At 45.1% G+C, this 17,783-nt stretch overlaps 1 protein-coding gene across 1 annotated transcript; it reads right to left on the bottom strand.

Annotated features, from left to right (window-relative positions):
- Positions 1-7,574: 7,574 nt before the first annotated feature.
- On the bottom strand, positions 7,575-13,235 carry net1 (neuroepithelial cell transforming 1). The gene is made up of 9 exons (XM_004082964.3): positions 12,924-13,235; positions 11,080-11,187; positions 10,830-10,994; positions 10,386-10,448; positions 9,995-10,168; positions 9,661-9,918; positions 9,410-9,580; positions 9,120-9,306; positions 7,575-9,040 (listed from the first exon to the last, which is right to left on the bottom strand). Exons 1-9 carry the CDS (start codon positions 13,014-13,016, stop codon positions 8,619-8,621), a joined length of 1,641 nt encoding a protein of 546 aa, XP_004083012.1. The 5' UTR covers positions 13,017-13,235; the 3' UTR covers positions 7,575-8,618.
- Between the last annotated feature and the right edge of the window lie 4,548 nt (positions 13,236-17,783).

The raw sequence follows: 17,783 nt of genomic DNA, 5'->3' as shown, positions 1-17,783 counted from the left end.
GTTCCATCGAGTTTGATTTGTGGAACTGCAGATTGCATTCATATTTCACTGTTTCAAACGTTGTGCTTGACCTGCTCGTTGTATTCCACAAGGTAGTACATTTTGCTAAAACTTAAGTTTCATTACCAACTTCTGCTACAATGACATCAACTGTTTTTATGAGATTCAGAAGATGTGCATTTTTGGTGCTTTAGAAGTTGGTACTCAAGGCCAGGTCAGCATCCAGAATGGCAGATACATGTTGGTATTCCAACTGTGACTCACTTTCATCCTATGATGCCTCATCCATGTTGGAATCTTTCTTCTCTTGTCCATCAGCACATGCATCCTCTTTTTCTTCTACTCCACATAACCGAAAAGCCTTCACTTTGAGCCACTGTCTGTCGTTGTTCTGGTCAAATTTTTCCCTGATGTGGTAGTCAGACTGTATGTCCTGTAATGCAGCAGCAAAGACAGCCAATGTGTGCGAACCTTTGACACGTCGACATTGCAGCAAAATGTCTCAGAGTGGTAGGGTCTATCCAGTGACAAGTGACACCTAAATAACTACGCTGTCTGTTGTGGTAGCAACATGGTTCACAGCAGTCAACTTCTGAATGATGCTCTTCATGTTCTTTACAGCTTCCTGTATTCTAGAGCATGACGTTTTCCTTGTTGTGTACAGTCAGAGTGCAAAGTTTCTATCTTGACAGATTGTGTCTCAACCACAGAAAATGGTTGGTCGGCTTCAAAGACAAAATTTAACACAAGCCTATCAAGCGTTGCCTGTGTTACTCACCGCAAAGGGGTGAAGGAATCTTTGATCTTCATACTCTTTATAGGAGCCTCATCAGAGGAAGAAGATTTTCGCTTTTTTGTTGTAATCAACCAATTCTGTCTACTTCATCAATTTGTTTGGGTTAATCCTCTGTTCACAGAAAAAAAAAACATTGAGGCCTGAGAGATGATTTTATTCAAATAAAAACATCTGCATATGGAACACAAACCTTTTGTACAGGAAAAGTGTACATTTTATATCCTTATGCTTAGATAATAGTGATTATAAAAATTAGTACCGGTATATAAAAAAGAGAAAATCATGGTCACCACTGTCACAAACAGGACTTTCCACAAAAATGTATATTCCTACAATTAAACCATAAAACCATATTCGTACAGCAGTGTTAGACAAGCGTGCCCTTTTTTTAGATAAAAAAGGTAACGGGTTATAATGTGATGTTTGTGTGATTTTGATTTATTTTTACTAATTACGCCTGTATGAACTTCTGAGCTAGTGTTGGGTGAAATGCATCCTAAATCTGAATGAGGAGGTTGGATTTGTAATGTGTCTAATGTGTGCATATCCTATAAACATTTTCATTTTGGTTTCCACTGTGTTCAGGAGTGAATTGGGAGTCCACTATTCCTCCCTTATTCGCGGGGGGTTAGGGAGCAGAGAGACCTGCAAATACGCATGGCTGAAGAATGTCCGTCACCAATCCTTCCTCATTAAAAAGCCTTCAGAAACATTTCTGATGCTTTGTAAATCATTTATTAAAGAACATTGGAATATTTCTCAATATAATGAGTTTTTGTTCAGATTAATGGACTGGACCGTAGCGTACTTTATCACGTACATTAGGAGCGTCTCTTTGTCCCTCTGTGCCTTAAAACCCGGAGCTGTTTCTTCCTCCTTCATCTGTTTAGTGAGAGAGGTCATCTTCTTCTAGAAGAGGCTGGTTTCATCCATCATTCATTCATCCGGAAGATAATCATTCTCTATAATTGTGTTTCAGGATATTTTCAGGCCGCTTCATAGTCAGCTAATTTCACTGTTCAGGGGCACAAACTTCAGTTACAGCAGTTCAGGAACCGGTAGAACCTGCTGTTGGAGGCCGACGGGCTCTTCATCTCTGTTCCCCTCCTCAGAAATTCCCGCAGCACCTCCTTCAGACGCTAAAGTCTCATAAAAGCGTCTTGAGTTGAGTTGATGAACCAGAGGAGTCATGTGACTGATAAAAAAATCCAGCGAATACGTAAAAATCGAATACTGAAGCGCGAACACTGTATTTGTCCTGATATTTAACAGTTTTGCTCTAAACTGTGTAGATATAGTATTTGTCTTCAGCAAACTTTTATTGTCCTTTACTACAATCCCACCACACACACAATTATGAAAGATCTTGCAATAGTAGTGATGTATTAGGGATGTATTTAGTCAAGATTTACTGCAACATGTTTACTTAAGTTCAATGTTGAGTTCTTTTAGGATCAAATGTCCACTTTTTTGTGTAAACAACACTGACAGCGCATGACATAACTAGACATTTTGTAGATTGTAAGGTAAACATTGGTCGTATGAAAGACCAGGGGGTCTCCGCTTCATCCGGCGTCTTTTGTCTCCATTGTTGACATCAGAGAGTTTGTGTGCAGTCACGTGACTGTCTGGCTTTGAATGATTGGTCACACGGAGTCACGTTACGTAGCCTTTGGTGGAAGTTTCTCCGCCACATGATCAATTTAGATCACTTTGATATTCTATTCCACAACGAACAATAACAGGCAGCAAGAGGCCCAGTATACTGGAGTGACAGTTGCATATCTTTTCTCAGATATGTACTCAAGTAAAAGTAAAAAGTATGTTGTATAATGACTACTCTCACAAGTACAATTTACCCAAAAAGTTACTTAAGTAGGTTATTAACCACCTCTGGTCTTTGACAGGAGGAGTCAGTGGCATGCTTTAAAACAAAATGATCACCCGAAGAGTGATCCTCTTGAAGGAGAAAATCTAGACAATTTAGCAGTCACAAAAGTTTCCAGATGCTCTTTTTGTTTTGGTTTAACCAGTAAATTCCTGGCATGTGGAGAAGATGCCAGTTTGATGGTTCTCGTGACTGAGGGAAATGTTAAATAAAAGAGCATGCCTTTCTCCTAAACATAATTTGTGTGCTTTCATTCAAACTCATTGAAGAGCGTGTCTTTTAAGTTGCAAAAATGTCCATCTTGTTTGTAAGTCATCATACTGCTTTTGGCAGGCAAAAAAGCCTTCAAAGCATTTTTGCTGTCTGCTGATTTTTCCCTCAGCCAGCATCTGTAAACAGCCAGTGATCACTCACTGCCTCAGACTAACAGCACCAAACACTCACCCAGAGTTTGGCATGACTGACTTTCATCTACAAATCTACGCTGTTCATATCTGAGGCTTTGGGCCTCATACAGAGGAAATGAAAGCAAGCTTAAATCCCAGCGGCACACAGGGCAATATGCTGAAGGATGAATACTGTTTGCTCAGAAATCTCTCACATAGTGGTAAACTAGGTTTGATCTCCACAGTGAAGACAGTGGGGCTTTATGCCTGCACAAAGGTTTTGTATACTGACCTTTGTGCAAGTTAAATTACAACTTTAAAATTGTAGATTTATGATTAAAAAAAGTCATAAATTAACGAGAAAAAGCACCAAAGTTGTCTGTTTAGCCTAGCTTGAAGGTAAAAGATGTGGATCATTTTGAAGCTTTATTTCCGGATCGGTGTCAAAAACAAAGAAATTCTGAACCTTTTGGCGACTCAAAACCAAATTATTGTTAGTGTGGCCGGCTTCCCGGGGTTTGTTGTCGGTCAAGCGGAGTTTCATATGGGTTTTGGTTTGGGTTTGGGTGAAGAACTCAGCCCTGTTCATTCACATGCCCAGAAGTCCAATTGTCACCTTACGTCATGAACCTGTCATGCGCAAAACACCAAAGTGGAAGGAAAATATTGTTACATACATTCCCTCCTCAAGATGTCTCGTTTCAATATAAAACAGCAAAGAAGAATGAAAATAGTCTGTTATATTAGCATAAGAACATTGAAAATGCCAAAAAGGGCGCCTTTGAAACGGAAGCGTCACACAGACTCTCAGACACAGACACTCAGAATCTTGTCTTTTGTAGAGAAAGAAAGGATTGTAGTGGACAGCTGCAGGGATACCGATGGCTTCATCAACAGACTGCAGAGATCTTGCAAGCCACCAATCAATAAATAAAACATTAACAAATCTTAAATAACAAATGAGCTTCCAAACATTTGTATGATAAGAAAGAACAAGGATCCGATTACGTCGCCCGGATTGGCGTCACCGGGGCCCCGCTCTGGAGCCAGGCCCAGGGTCGGGGCTCGCAGGCGAGCGCCTGGTGGCCGGGGCTCTTCCCACAGGCCCCGGTCGGGCACAGCCCGAAGGAGCGACGTGGGACCACTCTCCCATGGGCCCACCACCCGTAGGAGACCTCAAAAGGGGCCGGTGCAATGTGGTTTGGGTGGCAGTCGAGGGCGGGTGCCTCGGCGGCCCAAACCCCGATCATGGAACCTGGCTTTTGGGACATGGAATGTCACCTCTCTGGGAGGGAAGGAGCCTGAGCTGGTGCGAGAGGTTGAGAGATACCGTCTAGATGTAGTCGGGCTCACCTACACACATAGCCTGGGCTCTGAAACTCAGTCCTTAGAGAGGGGTTGGACTCTCTACCACTCTGGAGTTGCCCAAGGTGAGAGGCGGCGGGCTGGCGTGGGCTCACTCGTGAGCCCCCAGCTCAGCCGCCAAGTGTTGGAGTTCACCCCGGTGGACGAGAGGGTCATGTCCCTCCGCCTCCGGGTGAGGGACAGGTCTCTAACTGTGGTTTCGGCTTACGGGCCGAACAGCAGTTCGGAGTACCAGGCCTTCTTGGTGTCTCTCGAAGGGGTACTGGAAAGTGCCCCAACGGGGGACTCCATTGTCTTCCTGGGGGACTTCAATGCCCACGTGGGCAATGACAGTGGCACCTGGAGGGGTGTGATTGGTAGGAACGCTCCCCCTGATCTGAACCCGAGTGGTGTTTTGTTATTGGACTTCTGTGCTCGTCATAGTTTGTCCATAACGAACACCATGTTCGAGCACAAGGGTGTCCATCAATACACCTGGCATCAGGACACCCTAGGCAGGAGGTCAATGATCGACTTTGTAGTTGTTTCAGGCGACCTTCGACCCTGTGTCTTGGACACTCGGGTGAAGAGAGGGGCGGAGCTGTCCACCGATCACTACCTGGTGGTGAGTTGGATTCGCTGGCGGGGAAGGAGGCCGGAAAGACTTGGAAGACCCAAACGCACTGTGAGGGGTTTGCTGGGAACGTCTGGCTGAGCCCTCTGTCAGGGAAGTCTTTAACTCCCACATCCGGGAGAACTTCAAACAGGTACCGGGGGAGGTTGGGGACATTGAGTCCGAGTGGACCATGTTTTCCGCCTCCATTGTCTCTGCTGCTGCTCTGAGCTGTGGTCGCAAGGTCTCTGGTGCCTGTCGCGGCAGTAACCCCCGAACCCGGTGGTGGACACCGGAAGTAAGGGATGCCGTCAAGCTGAAGAAGGAGTCCTACCAGGCCTGGCTGGCCTGCGGGACTCCAGAGGCAGCTGACAGGTACCGGCAGTCTAAGCGAACTGCGGCCCGGACTGTTGCGGAGGCGAAAACTCTGTCCTGGGAGGAGTTCGGTGAGGCCATGGAGAAGGACTATCGGTTGGCCTCAAAGAAATTCTGGAAAACCATCCGATGACTCAGGAGGGGAAAGCAGTTCTCCACAGGCACCGTTTTCAGTGCAGGTGGGGAGCTGTTGACTTCGACTGGGGACATTGTCGGGCGGTGGAAGGAGTACTTCGAGGATCTCCTCAATCCCACTGACACGCTTTCTTTTGAAGAAGCGGAGAGTGAGGACTTTGGGGTGGGGCTGTCTATTACCCGGGCTGAAGTCACTGAGGTAGTCAACGAGCTCCTTGGTGGCAAGGCCCCGGGGGTGGATGAAGTCCGCCCTGAGCACCTCAAGTCTCTGGATGCTGTGGGAGTGTCTTGGCTGACACGTCTCTGCAGCATCGCGTGGCGGTCGGGAACCGTACCACTGGACTAGCGGACAGGGGTGGTGGTTCCCCTCTTTAAGAAGGGGAACCGGAGGGTGTGTTCCAACCATAGGGGAATTACACTCCTCAGCCTCCCTGGGAAAGTCTATGCCAGGGTACTGGAGAGGAGAGTCCGTCCGATAGTCGAACCTCGGATTCAGGAACAACAGTGCGGTTTCCGTCCTGGTCGTGGAACAGTGGACCAGCTCTACACCCTATCTAGGGTGCTGGAGGGATTGTGGGAGTTCGCTCATCCAGTCCATATGTGTTTTGTGGATTTGGAGAAGGCGTTCGACCGCGTCCCCCGTGGCATCCTGTGGGGGGGTGCTCCGCATAGCCGGCAGTAAGTCAGACCTGTTCCCGGTCCACGTTGGACTCCGGCAGGGCTGCCCTTTATCACCGGTTCTGTTCATAGTTTTTATGGACAGAATAGGCGCAGCCAGGGGCCAGAAGGGATCTGGTTTGGGGACCACAGGATTTCCTCTCTGCTTTTTGCAGATGATGTTGTCCTGTTGGCTTCATCGAGCCAGGACCTCCAGCGTGCATTGGGGCGGTTTGCGGCCAAACTTTACTGCATGCAACAATTGCTGTTCACACATATTGTGCAGATTTTCATCCTACCTGTAATAAAAGAAGTTTGATCTTTCTTCGGTCACTCCCAGGTCCTGTCCTGAAGCCAAAGGAAATCCCCGACACAGAGTTTGGTAAAAAAAGCAAATTAAGGTGAGTGTCTTTCAGATGTGAGTGATGACCTGACATCTGTCAGGCTCCCGTCAGGCTTCTGTCAGGAAGAGCAGAGCAGAGTATTTTGACATAAACATAGAGTCCAGGTTTTAATGGAACGTTGCTGTGAATCCTTGTGACCTGCTGTCTGGTGAAGCGGCCCCCAGGCACTTGTTGATGGTCAGATGCTGTTTCTTGGGCTTCCGCAATAGAATTCTGTGAACTTTTTTCTTTCTATTTGAGTGTTGAGTAGATTTATCAGTAGTTTTATAGTTTTATGAATCCCACGCCTTAAGGGACACAGAGATGTTTGTTATGGTTGTCTCTGTTGGTTCCATACTCTTTCTTTCTGTGTGGGGGCTTGTGCAGCCTTTTTGTCATTCATTCTACACAAAGACTTGGATTCTTCACCCAGATATTGGCTTTCATCAACCTCCACTACACGTCTGCCATAAGCCAACACGCTGCTACTGCTACAGTCTTAGTGAGATGTGTGTTCATTTCGTAATTTTAACATGATATGTGCACCGTATATGGGATATAAAAGTTATACATCGGTGGTACATGCATTGTCAGAGAAATCAGAGTTTCTCTGACAATTTTTACTTTATCATGGTGGATCTTTTCTCATTTTTCACCATTTTCATATCTTCCCTCCATATGAATTATTTTGGATCTTGCAGCAGCAGCAATTGTAAAACTCTCATTTAATAAACAATACATTCACTTGTCGAAGTTTAAACTTTTTATATGAATGTTTTGTTGTGAATATAAAACTGACTCATGTGATTAAAGTCTTTTTAGTTTTGACCTCAATTCAATTTTTCCAGAATTTAGGATTTAAACTGATTGGACTAAATGACATTTTAAACTTTTAATAGCCGAACAAGAGATTTATTAGTTAGATTTTCAGAAAAACCAGGCAAAGGTTTATAAACCAGTGGCCAGAGCAGCTGAAGAATAAAGACAGATCCAAGGCTGAGTTTCAAATCTTACACAGATTTTTATTGTTTTTTTTTAATCCATAACTTTCACGGCACCAAAGCTTCTTCTTTTCAAAAACTTTTTCTTAAAACGTGCAAAACCTCTCTTCAACCCTCCCCTACTTCCTTTCTCCATCTGTTTTATCCTCCTTACATCCAACACCAACAGGCGAGAGTCCGGTCTCGCACTGACGATCTCTTTCAGGTCCAAAACCCACTTTGTCCACCACATCTCTGCTCTCTTCTTCATCTCTTCTACATTCTGCTCACAGAAACTTGACCACAGCTTAAGGCCCATCTTGATGCTTGACTGAAAAGTTATCTGTTACTCTGTGGAAAAAGCTTAAAAACATGGCTCAGTTTACAACTTGAAAATCTAGCTTGTCTGTACTCTGACTTGAACATCTGATAGTTATTGCTGTGCTTCCACTTGAGAAGCTGATCCTTTGTTTGATATAATGCCTGTGAAGAATGTCCGAGGTCCCAAAGATCTTCTTTTAGGAATGTCATCAAAATAAGACATCTTCTGATGCAAGAAATTCACTTCCTTTCTTTCTTTTCCTAAACACACTCAAAAACTTAAAAAAAAATCTGCACTACAGGTTAAAAAGTGCTGCTTTATATAAACCTAAAAAACCTACAATACATTTTTGATTATAAAAATGTAAAACTTTCTTTAGCCCAAAACAGGTTTAAAATAGCGCTTAAATATCACATGGCTAGTAAACAGGATATGGTGCACCACCCCTTTCTTCACCAAATCAATAGATTTGCATTAAACCTGGTTGATTTCTGGCCATCTGTCCCTTTGTGTGCCAGACAAAGCTGTGCATTTCCCCAGGATCAAGTCTCTGTTAGATGCACTTTTCATGGAGGGTGTAAAAAAAAATAGCTGCCGAGGAGGACAGTAACACAAAACACTGTTGTGATCATGTGCACGCACGCAGACACATAAATAAAAGTCCCTTTTTGCTCTGTTCGGTTTTAGGTCAGGGAATCCGCAAAGTCCATCAGGAGTCCTGCTTCTAACCCCATTCCCCTCATACCATTGTCTCTTTTCTCTTTCCTAAAGAACAAATCAATTTTTTGTCTTTTTTGCTTTTGTGTGACATGGAGAGTAGGGATGATGATGAAGAGCGGGATGAAGGGGACGCTGATGTGGGGCTGGGGGTGCTGCTGCTACAGGGCGAGCTGGGAGCAGACCGGGAGGTTGCAGGCTGCAGGCAGTTCTCGTCCGGCTCCTCCAGGTGGATGACGGCTGAGGCAGAGGAGGGGCGGCGCTTGTGGCAGGCATCGGTCGGGGGGAGGCTGGGGCTGGAGGGCTCGCTGAAGGGACGGTGGACGGAGATGGCACTGCGGAGGCAGTTGAGCCACTGCTGCTTTTGGAAGATGTCGTTGACCTGCAGCGTGTGGGACTGAGAATGGCTTGGGTCTTGAGAACGCACTCGGAAAATGTTCTTAGCTGGAGATAAAGGAGGAAATTTGGAATGAGACGAAAGAACAAAATAAAAGCTTCATGTCTATCTTTGCTGGAGACGGACCTTTGTCTGCGTTACTGAAAGCGCCTCTGAATGAGCCGCCCATTCGGACATCTCCATCCTGCAGGTCCTCCAGCACCAGATCATGCACTGGGATTGGCTGCCGGTACACTTGGAAACACTGGCGCTCATTTCGCGTGACAGGGCGGGTCAGAACGAGCAACTCTGTGAACAGGAACACGTGCAGCTTCTGCAAAAACAGCAAGAGAGACTCATTTAGACCTAAGACTAAAGTCAAAGCCTCTTCCGAGGGAAGAGAGTGTCACTGTGAAGAGTGGGAAAGTGGTGCCCACCGTGCCGCTCTTATTTCGCAGCTCCCCGTGGCACAGCAGGCTCCTGCACTGCTCCATGAGCGGGTCCTTCTGCCTCTCTTCCAGGTACTCCAGCTTCTCGATGTAGTACTGGCACTCAGACTCTCCTTTCTTCACATTGATGTCAGACAGAACACCATGGATGATGGTGATCTAAATGCATAAATGGCCTGTTTAGAACTTGGCTGCAGATGGATATGCAGACGTTCTCTGGTCTTTGTATCTGGACTCACCGCTTCCTCCAGGCTGCCTTTGTCTGGGTGGTCCACTGGTGTGTGTCTCAGGATCTCCTTGAGCAGCAAGGGATACTTGACAAGCCGTGAGCGTGGGATGTCCAGGAAGCTCCAGAGATCCAGCTTGCGGCTGAAGGGGGACTCGAGGCAGCGCTGCAGGAAGTCCTGCACCCGCGGGTCCTGCTTCTTCTGGTCCAGCAGCGCCTTGGCTGCCAGCTGATTGCTGCAGTAGTTCTTGTAAGCATCAAGCCTCGGCAGCTGCAGAGCAGATTATGAGTTAAGTAACAGCCTCTCTCAAACTGTCTTTAGGTGGCTGTTCTGGAACGGCATTTACCCAGTTTATGACAATTTGTCCGATCTGGCCCACGGTCCCGTCTGGCCTGGTGGCTTTGGAGAGCTGAGCCAGCAGTTCTTCATGCAGTGGGATGTAGGCATCCAGATTGCCAAAGATGTGTGTGAGCTCAACCTCAGACATGATGGAGAGTTTCAGCATGGGGTCATGGTATGCCTTTGGAGAAGAACAACCAAAAGGGTTCAAAATCATGCAATCTGCCGGGGGGGGGGGGGGTCCTTCCTAAGAATAGCTTGTTAGGGAAGAACAAAAGGAACAATTCTGGTCTTATTATAGCTCCTGGCTCAGCTGCACAGAAAGCATGCCAGACCTTTTATTTAATCTGTTTGCTTTAAATGTCCTCCCTCGACTCAGAACTTAAGAAAGTACAAACCTTGCGTGCGAGCTGGAGGTCCTCGATCAAGTCCTGTTCTCCACGAGACAGCTCAAATATGGCCTGAAGACAGAAAGATGCTTTTTAACAAAACACATCAATCCAGTTTGACATTCCGTTGTATTAAGCATTAGCCGTTAGGTTTGGTGTAATGCGGGACTGAGTCCAAACCGCTGAACACTCCTTGGAGATCCCTGGCTGCTCTCCCTGAATTTTATGGTCTCTGTGTTTTAAAATGTACAGACAGCTGGCAGGGGCATGTGGGAGGCATATGAGTTTAGTTGGGAGGGAGAGTGAGCCCTGGAGGGCTGTCAGTCCTGTTTGGTCAGTTTGACACAAATACAACAAGGACTTGTGAAACTAGTCTGGTAGACGGGTCAAATTCTTCACTGTCTGCATTTCCTGGCTTCCTGTGTTTCATATTAATGTTTCTGTGCTGCTCACCTCTTGTCGCTTGATCTCCTTAGTAGAGAAGGTTCCCTTCTGGTGAATGTCCAGCGTTTCCGACCAGAGTATGCTGTTTCTCCTTTTGGGTGGAGTTGGGGCCGGTACTTTGCCGCAAGGCTTCTGGGGGGCGCCAGGCGACTTGCCATCGCCTCGGAAAGAGGCCTGCAGACATGCAAAAGGATTCAAGCATTTTGGCAGACGTGGCTGAGTGAGTGAGTTTTCTTTTTTCAGGGAAGTTGGGGCCTACCTGGATAGTTTGGCCGAAGCGCCGGACGGCCCCATTCTTCACCGGAGAGATAAGGTTGGCTAACGACGTCACCCTGCCGAGAGGACGGACACGTTTGTTGCTGGGTTCCTAAAAAAGAAGAAACGGGTCAGCTGGTCCATTATGCTGTCACAGCTTAAAAACAAAGACTGGGTCAGGATGAACCCACTTGTCTTCAGATCTAATCCAACCTCCTCCTTCTGTCTTACAGGTATAAAAAGCATCAAGTCAAGTCACAGCTTTTCGCTTTGTGCAAACACTCCCTGTTCTGGGCAGAGCACAGAAGAGGGTTGGGGAGCAGAACAGACGAGGGAACACATAAAAACCGGAGGGAAGCTGCATCAGCAGCTGTCAACTCCATCATGTGAGAAGCCCCCCACCCCCCCGGTACAAAGACTTCCTTTCTGACTGCTGCTCTGGTGGGGAAGGGGCTCTGGAGATATGCCAGGAATGCACGGCGGACCGTGCTCCTCAGCTGTTCAACAACAGACAGACTCGCTACGTCATTCAAAGTGGAACCAATACTTCCCCGTGAGCAGACAGACCCGTGAAGAAAAAAAAAAAACATCCCCGTGTTGGAGGGAGGTGTTCAGCAACGTTTACTGCTGTGAAAACTGAGACCAGCAGTACTCCACCTGAGTGACTCCCCTCCTGAACACCTGTTAGGCTGAGTGTGAGGAGAATCTTCACCTCCACCCAAACACCACCAACCCCACGGGCTTCCTTTTGTAAATGAGGGCATCTGCTGCAGCCAGGTTCACCCCGACAGACACCCCGGTGCAGAGTCCAATGTGCAAAATACAACAGAGAAAATGTGTAAAGTGGAACAGAAGCAGATGAGGGGAGGTGGGCGGGCGGGTCTCAAAGTCAACAGAGCAGGCCGTCATGCCCTTCCTGTCCTTAGGCTGATGGCCCCAAAATTACAAAAGGCAACTAGTCCAGCTCTTTGTCTGTCAGGCTGTAAAGTGAATGGAGCAGAGAAAGTTGCTACTCCTGTTTTTTTGGGAGCTGAGCTGGAGTCAGGAAGCCACACGGACCAACCACATGCATCAACATCCAACCTCAGAAGCATCAGGCTTTTTCTGCCCTGTGCAGCTGGTGGGAAACACAACACTAAGAGCTAATAAGTGTCTGATTATGGGACTGGAAGTCGGCTGACCTGCTGTAAATGAAGCCAGTCTGTGACAGACTGGACTCATTCAACTTCCCCTTTAAACACCAGTTTCCTGTCAATCAAACCAGATCTTAAGCTTTGAAGGAAAAAACAGGAAAAGGAATACTAGAAATGGGTTGTTTTTACAAGGGGCTCACCTGTGTTTTACCAACACCTACGTTTGTCCGTGTTTGTCTGTAACTGGGTGGGGGGATGTTTCCAGGCTGCTGAGCCTGATCTGCGGCACAGATAACACGGTTTATCTGAAAAATGGCAAAGCCTGAAAGCTGAGTTAAGTGTAGATGTAGGGTTAGGAGATGAGAATCTTAAACGTCTTCTCTCTTCTCAGTCTGCAGCCACAGCAGACTTATTTTCCAAGTCCCTAAAACCCAGATCCCTTTGCTGGGGGGGGGTCATACTTCAAAATCAACTTAAAGTTTGAAACTGTTAAGCCTGTTGACACTGGAAAGAATCCAAAATGCTGCTCTAAATGAGCCAGAACTCAGGTCAAAGTCTCAGACCGTGCGTGCCCAAGTGTGATAAAGCAAGGTTAGGAGCTGATACTTTCACAAACAAACCTATGACTTCACACGAGGGAGTGCCGGTCAAACATTCATGGAGGAGCTGTAGTTTCACTCAGAATCCCATGCATTAACATTCCAAAGGGGCTCACCTCTGACTCTTTGTTGGCTTGGTTCTGGTGATCTATCACTTGCAGAGTCCGTTTGATAGGCACCAAGATACCCCCTTCATCGTACGCCACCATAGCTTTCAGCAAAGAAACAGTATCCCAGTTATTTCCAGGGATTTAGATCCACGTAATCCACTGAAGAGAAAAATAAGCTTATAAAAACCAGGAATGATGGGGAGCAAAAAGAAAATCAATAAAGATGCCTCCCCCCCTGTCTGCTGGTCTTTCCGTCTAAGACAGCCACCCTGAAGCTGTCCTCTCACTCTTTCTAAACTTTGGTATGAGGCAAACCGGAGAGTGGGTGCTCTTTATAGAGTTGTGGGAGGAGCCTGCCTCCTGCTCGAGCCTGCTGATGAAATGGGTTTGGTTTACAGAGGGAGGGGAGGGGGGCTGTCTGCAGCCTCTGTTGATGCTCAGCTAGAAGTGACAACATTAGTCAGAATTTTAAAGATCACCAGCAAATCTTAGAAGAAAGTGCTTTGGAGTAAATAAAACATATGAGGGACGTCTGCACACGTGAACGAAGGGCAAAAAACCAACGCGTGCTTGCACGTTCAGGTTTAAACATATCAACGCTGTCATTTGTTCCTAAAAGGGCAAAAAAAATGTTTTAATGACACCACACTGTTACTGGTAATAGTTAGTCCTTAAATAAGGAGTTTAGTTCCAGATTTCCAGACAGCTAAAAGGATTTATACAGCCTAAAAGCAATTAAGTTGTATCATCTGTACAAAAATAATTAAAAGTTTAAAAATACCCTCAATCAGCACATTTACTATTAGCAAAGTAAAGTTTCAAAAGAAAAATTTAACAAAGTGTCTATCTTTGTTTTGTGAAATGTGTTTGTTTTTGGGAAAACTGTGCATTTTGCTTCTAACAAATTAAGGCTTAGTCATCAAAGTACTTTATTTTAACAAACTCTTAAATTACTAATTTCATAAATCTCATTTCCATTTGCCTCATTCTTGATAGTTTTCCCTAACCATGACAGGTGATGTTCTGCTGACATGTAGAAACTACACAACACTTCAGACATGACATTCACACAGACGAATAAGATAGATGATCACACTCTCTAAGCTGAGTTGTTTTACATCCAAGGGCATATTGTGCGAACACATGATGTCACATGATGTCACATGACCACTTTGACAAAATACATGGCAGTTTGATGAACTAGTTCATCAAAAGAATCACTATCTGTGGCACTATCAGCTGTGGCACACAAACACGGGGGAGGTGTCCACGCTGACATGGGCGAGTTTTGGACAAATGGGCAAGTCTATTCATTTTGATGAACTAGTTCATCAAAAGAATCACTATCCTGTGCTCCAAACAGAGCTCTATTTCGCTAATCAACACCTCTGTTAGGGCTGGGGAGGGGAGGGGGGTTCGTTTGTAAATGAGGTGAGAGGTGAGATTGGCAGACAATCTGATTTTAAACTGAAACTTGCTTATTGTGAATGATTGGGAGGAAGAGGTGTGGGTGTTCGACTGTGCTTCATATGCAGATACATTTACCAGTTTCAGTACAGAAGAGAAATTGGAGGAAAAGCAAAATGAAAGCAGAAGCTCGGGTTCATACGTACAGGTAGAGCGCAGAAGGTCAATCCTGAAGTCGGCACCGCAAACAGCTGTGGCACACAAACACGGGGGAGGTGTCCAAGCTGACATGGGCGAGTTTTGGACAAATGGGCAAGTCTGTTCATGAAGTTGGATCAACATGAAAGCATGAAATGTAAAATGTGGGTTGCCCCATCGTGTGTGTGCACGTATGTGCGTACACAAATGTGTGCATGTGAGTTAGATAAAGGTGTACAGATGTTTTTGGGTTTGTTGACAGTGTTCGCATCGCCTGCTGTAGACCAGCTCAACTTTAGGACACTTACACAAAGGTAATCTGATTACTGCAGCTGAAACTCAACTGTTTGCATGGAAAGAAGCTGGTCTGGCTGAAACTGAGGTTTTTCAAACACAACCCTGTGCATGCGTGCAAAGACTCATGAACAGATAAGCTTGGCTACAACTAAACTAGAGCAAAGTCTGGATTTCATTCCTTGAACAAAGTCCAAGTAAAGTGGTATAAAATCATAAAAGGTTTAGTTTAGCCTCAGAAAAAAAGATCATGGTTAGGGGTTTGTATTGGGGGCTAAGTGGCAGAGTCACAGACGAGTAAGGGATAAAGTCTGTGTGCAGAAGACACCATGTGCAGACTTGATGTTACTCACTGCATGGGGGACTTCAGGCTGAATCAGCTTCGTGTCTGGCCCTGCACCGTAAAATCTAAACACAGCATGGTTAGACCTGCCTGCCCTCTTCACCCCGCGCCGCACGGAGCAGCAGCTGGTGCACTTACGTTCTGTCTAAGAGCGGCAACCTCAGCACAATGACTAATGCAATGAGGGGTGGATTTTCACCGCTGTCACGCTAGGATCTGGGCCCCGGGGCCTGATCACAGAGAGCTCAGAGCAACCTCCACCCAGGAGAAAATGCAGCCCTCACAGAGTATAATTACAGCTGTGGTGAAGGCTGCTTGAGGCAGAGAAGCACAGAGAAGCACAGAGAGGTACAGAGCGCTGACGGATTTAGCGTGGAGAGGCTGCTGCCCTCTGCTGACGGAGCTTGCAGCACTAGACGGTAAAGTCAGCAGGCTCACCTTCCAGACCCCCTTTGACAGATTGATGGAGTAAAGTCCACCAACCTACACATTTAAAACAGAGACACCAGCACAGTGTTCTGTTTAAGACGTGTCACACACAATATTACTGTCTACTGGTGTCTGGTTAGGGGACATTTGTGAGATAATCATCTAAAATATTCTGAAGGTTAAAGAAATTAACAAAAAGTTTTATAAATATTTTTTGTACTTTTCTGATCTGAGTTTTGAAGTTCTGTAATGTTCCTGCCTTCATCCAATGCATAAGACAATAGAATTCATTGTCTACAGACTTTAATCAGGAATTCTTTATGAAATAATACCTTTCTGTTTAATGAATTTTGATGATTTTACCATCCCTCCATCCATCCATCCCTCCATCCATACAAACATTTCGCACATTTTCCACGTACGTTTTGCTATCGTCATTTGTTGATGTGCACAGATGTCTGTCCACAACATTTCTTACTTTTTCCACGTATATTCACGTATGACCAATTTTCATCAGTGCAATGTGTACTGTTTGACACGGCCAGCTTTTTTAGAAAGAAACAGCCTCTATGAAATTCCCTCTAGGTGAGGCCTCTGGTAACATTTTCATACTTGTGTGTTGGGGTTTGGATGGCTCAACAATAACCGCTCCAAATGCTAGATGTCAGAATAAACCGTAGTTTTTGATCACAGTTGTAATGTGTTTAGTAGGGTTTTAAACCCACAGCTATTATTTCAGTTTCAAAATGTCTGGTTTTTGATGTATTGTCTTACACATTCCTTTACTGATTAAATTTTCTGAGTCACATTCACCCTTTCTTTCATCAAGTCTAATTAATGCTGAAAGTTTGCAGAAATGATCAACTTTGAAACAAGGTGAACTCTAGAATATAGATACAAATAAGGACGGAAGTGTTGCTCATGTTCTTCTTCTTTTAAGAAATTAAATGGAAACAAGCTCTTTTCTGCCTTCTGTTGTGTTATGGGAACCAATGAAAACTGGCCGTAATTTGTTAAGTATTTTACTGAAATTGGCCAAAAAATTAGTACTTTTAAGATACTGAAAAAACTTCATTAAAATGAGGGAAAACAGTTAAATCAGAAAAATGTTTTCTGACTAGGCTAACATGTTCATGGACTACGATTCATTGTTTTTACAATCATCAATAATAGATAAACAAAAGAAAATTGTTCTTTTCTTAACTATAGGTAGTCGCTTCTACTTGTTAAATTTTGCCTAGACAGGTGGCTTTTCCTTCTGTCATGCTATAAGCTACATTTAAGTCTTAACTTAGCCACTTCAAATCCAATTGAGATCCATTTATACAAAAGATGCACTTCATTTTAAGTTTTAATTTTAGAAAGAAAACAGTAAAGCTGGGTTTAACCCTTGTGCTATCCTAGGCATTTTAACATTGGGAGTTGGGTCATCTAGACCCACTAGACAGTGCGCTAAACCTTTTTTCTTCAATGATTTGTGATCTTCACTGGTGTCCATGGATTACATGAAATCTTTCCACCTTTATCCACCTTTTTCATGGTAGGGAGAACACGTCAAAGTAAGGGTGGGGTCATCTAAGATAGCACAAGGGTTAACAATATCGAAACAAAAAAAGAAGAAAAACAACCTGCTGTTTAGAAATTATTATAAAAAAAAAACCAAATGATACTTTAAGGGACTCCAATTCCTGTTGTGGCGATGATGAACAAACACAGGTGTTCACCTCTAGTTTTTATAGCTTTCTGCAGTGTCGGACAGGAACTTTTGACAGTAATCTCTTTAAAAACAAAACTAGAGTCACGAAACAATGCACCTCCCCAACCAGACCAACTCCCACACAGTGTTTGTCAGTGCTCACACCCTTTGCTACTATGGTTGCTATCAAACAAAGCACAGGTAACCAAAACAGGGATTCCAACACCTTCTCCAGAAACTATTTCGGTGGCGATGGACACGTGCATTGTGGGTTAACACAGGCCTGGTGGCTACGCATCATTACACCACCTCCCTGCACGTCAACCTCAAAAACACACTTTCTTTTCCTTTTGTCCCTCTCTGGTACTAGATTAACTAGCAGATCTGAAGGGCAGGACTGGGCCTGCACAGCAAAGGAAAAACATTTCACCAAACTATGAAGATGAAGAGTTGGAAAGCTCACTTCACCAGGGTGGGATCACAGAGTAGTTTCCAGGAA

Source organism: Oryzias latipes, chromosome 23 (genome assembly GCF_002234675.1).
Source record: "Oryzias latipes chromosome 23, ASM223467v1".
Lineage (NCBI taxonomy): Eukaryota > Metazoa > Chordata > Actinopteri > Beloniformes > Adrianichthyidae > Oryzias > Oryzias latipes.
This window is presented reverse-complemented; position numbering and strand designations above follow the sequence as displayed.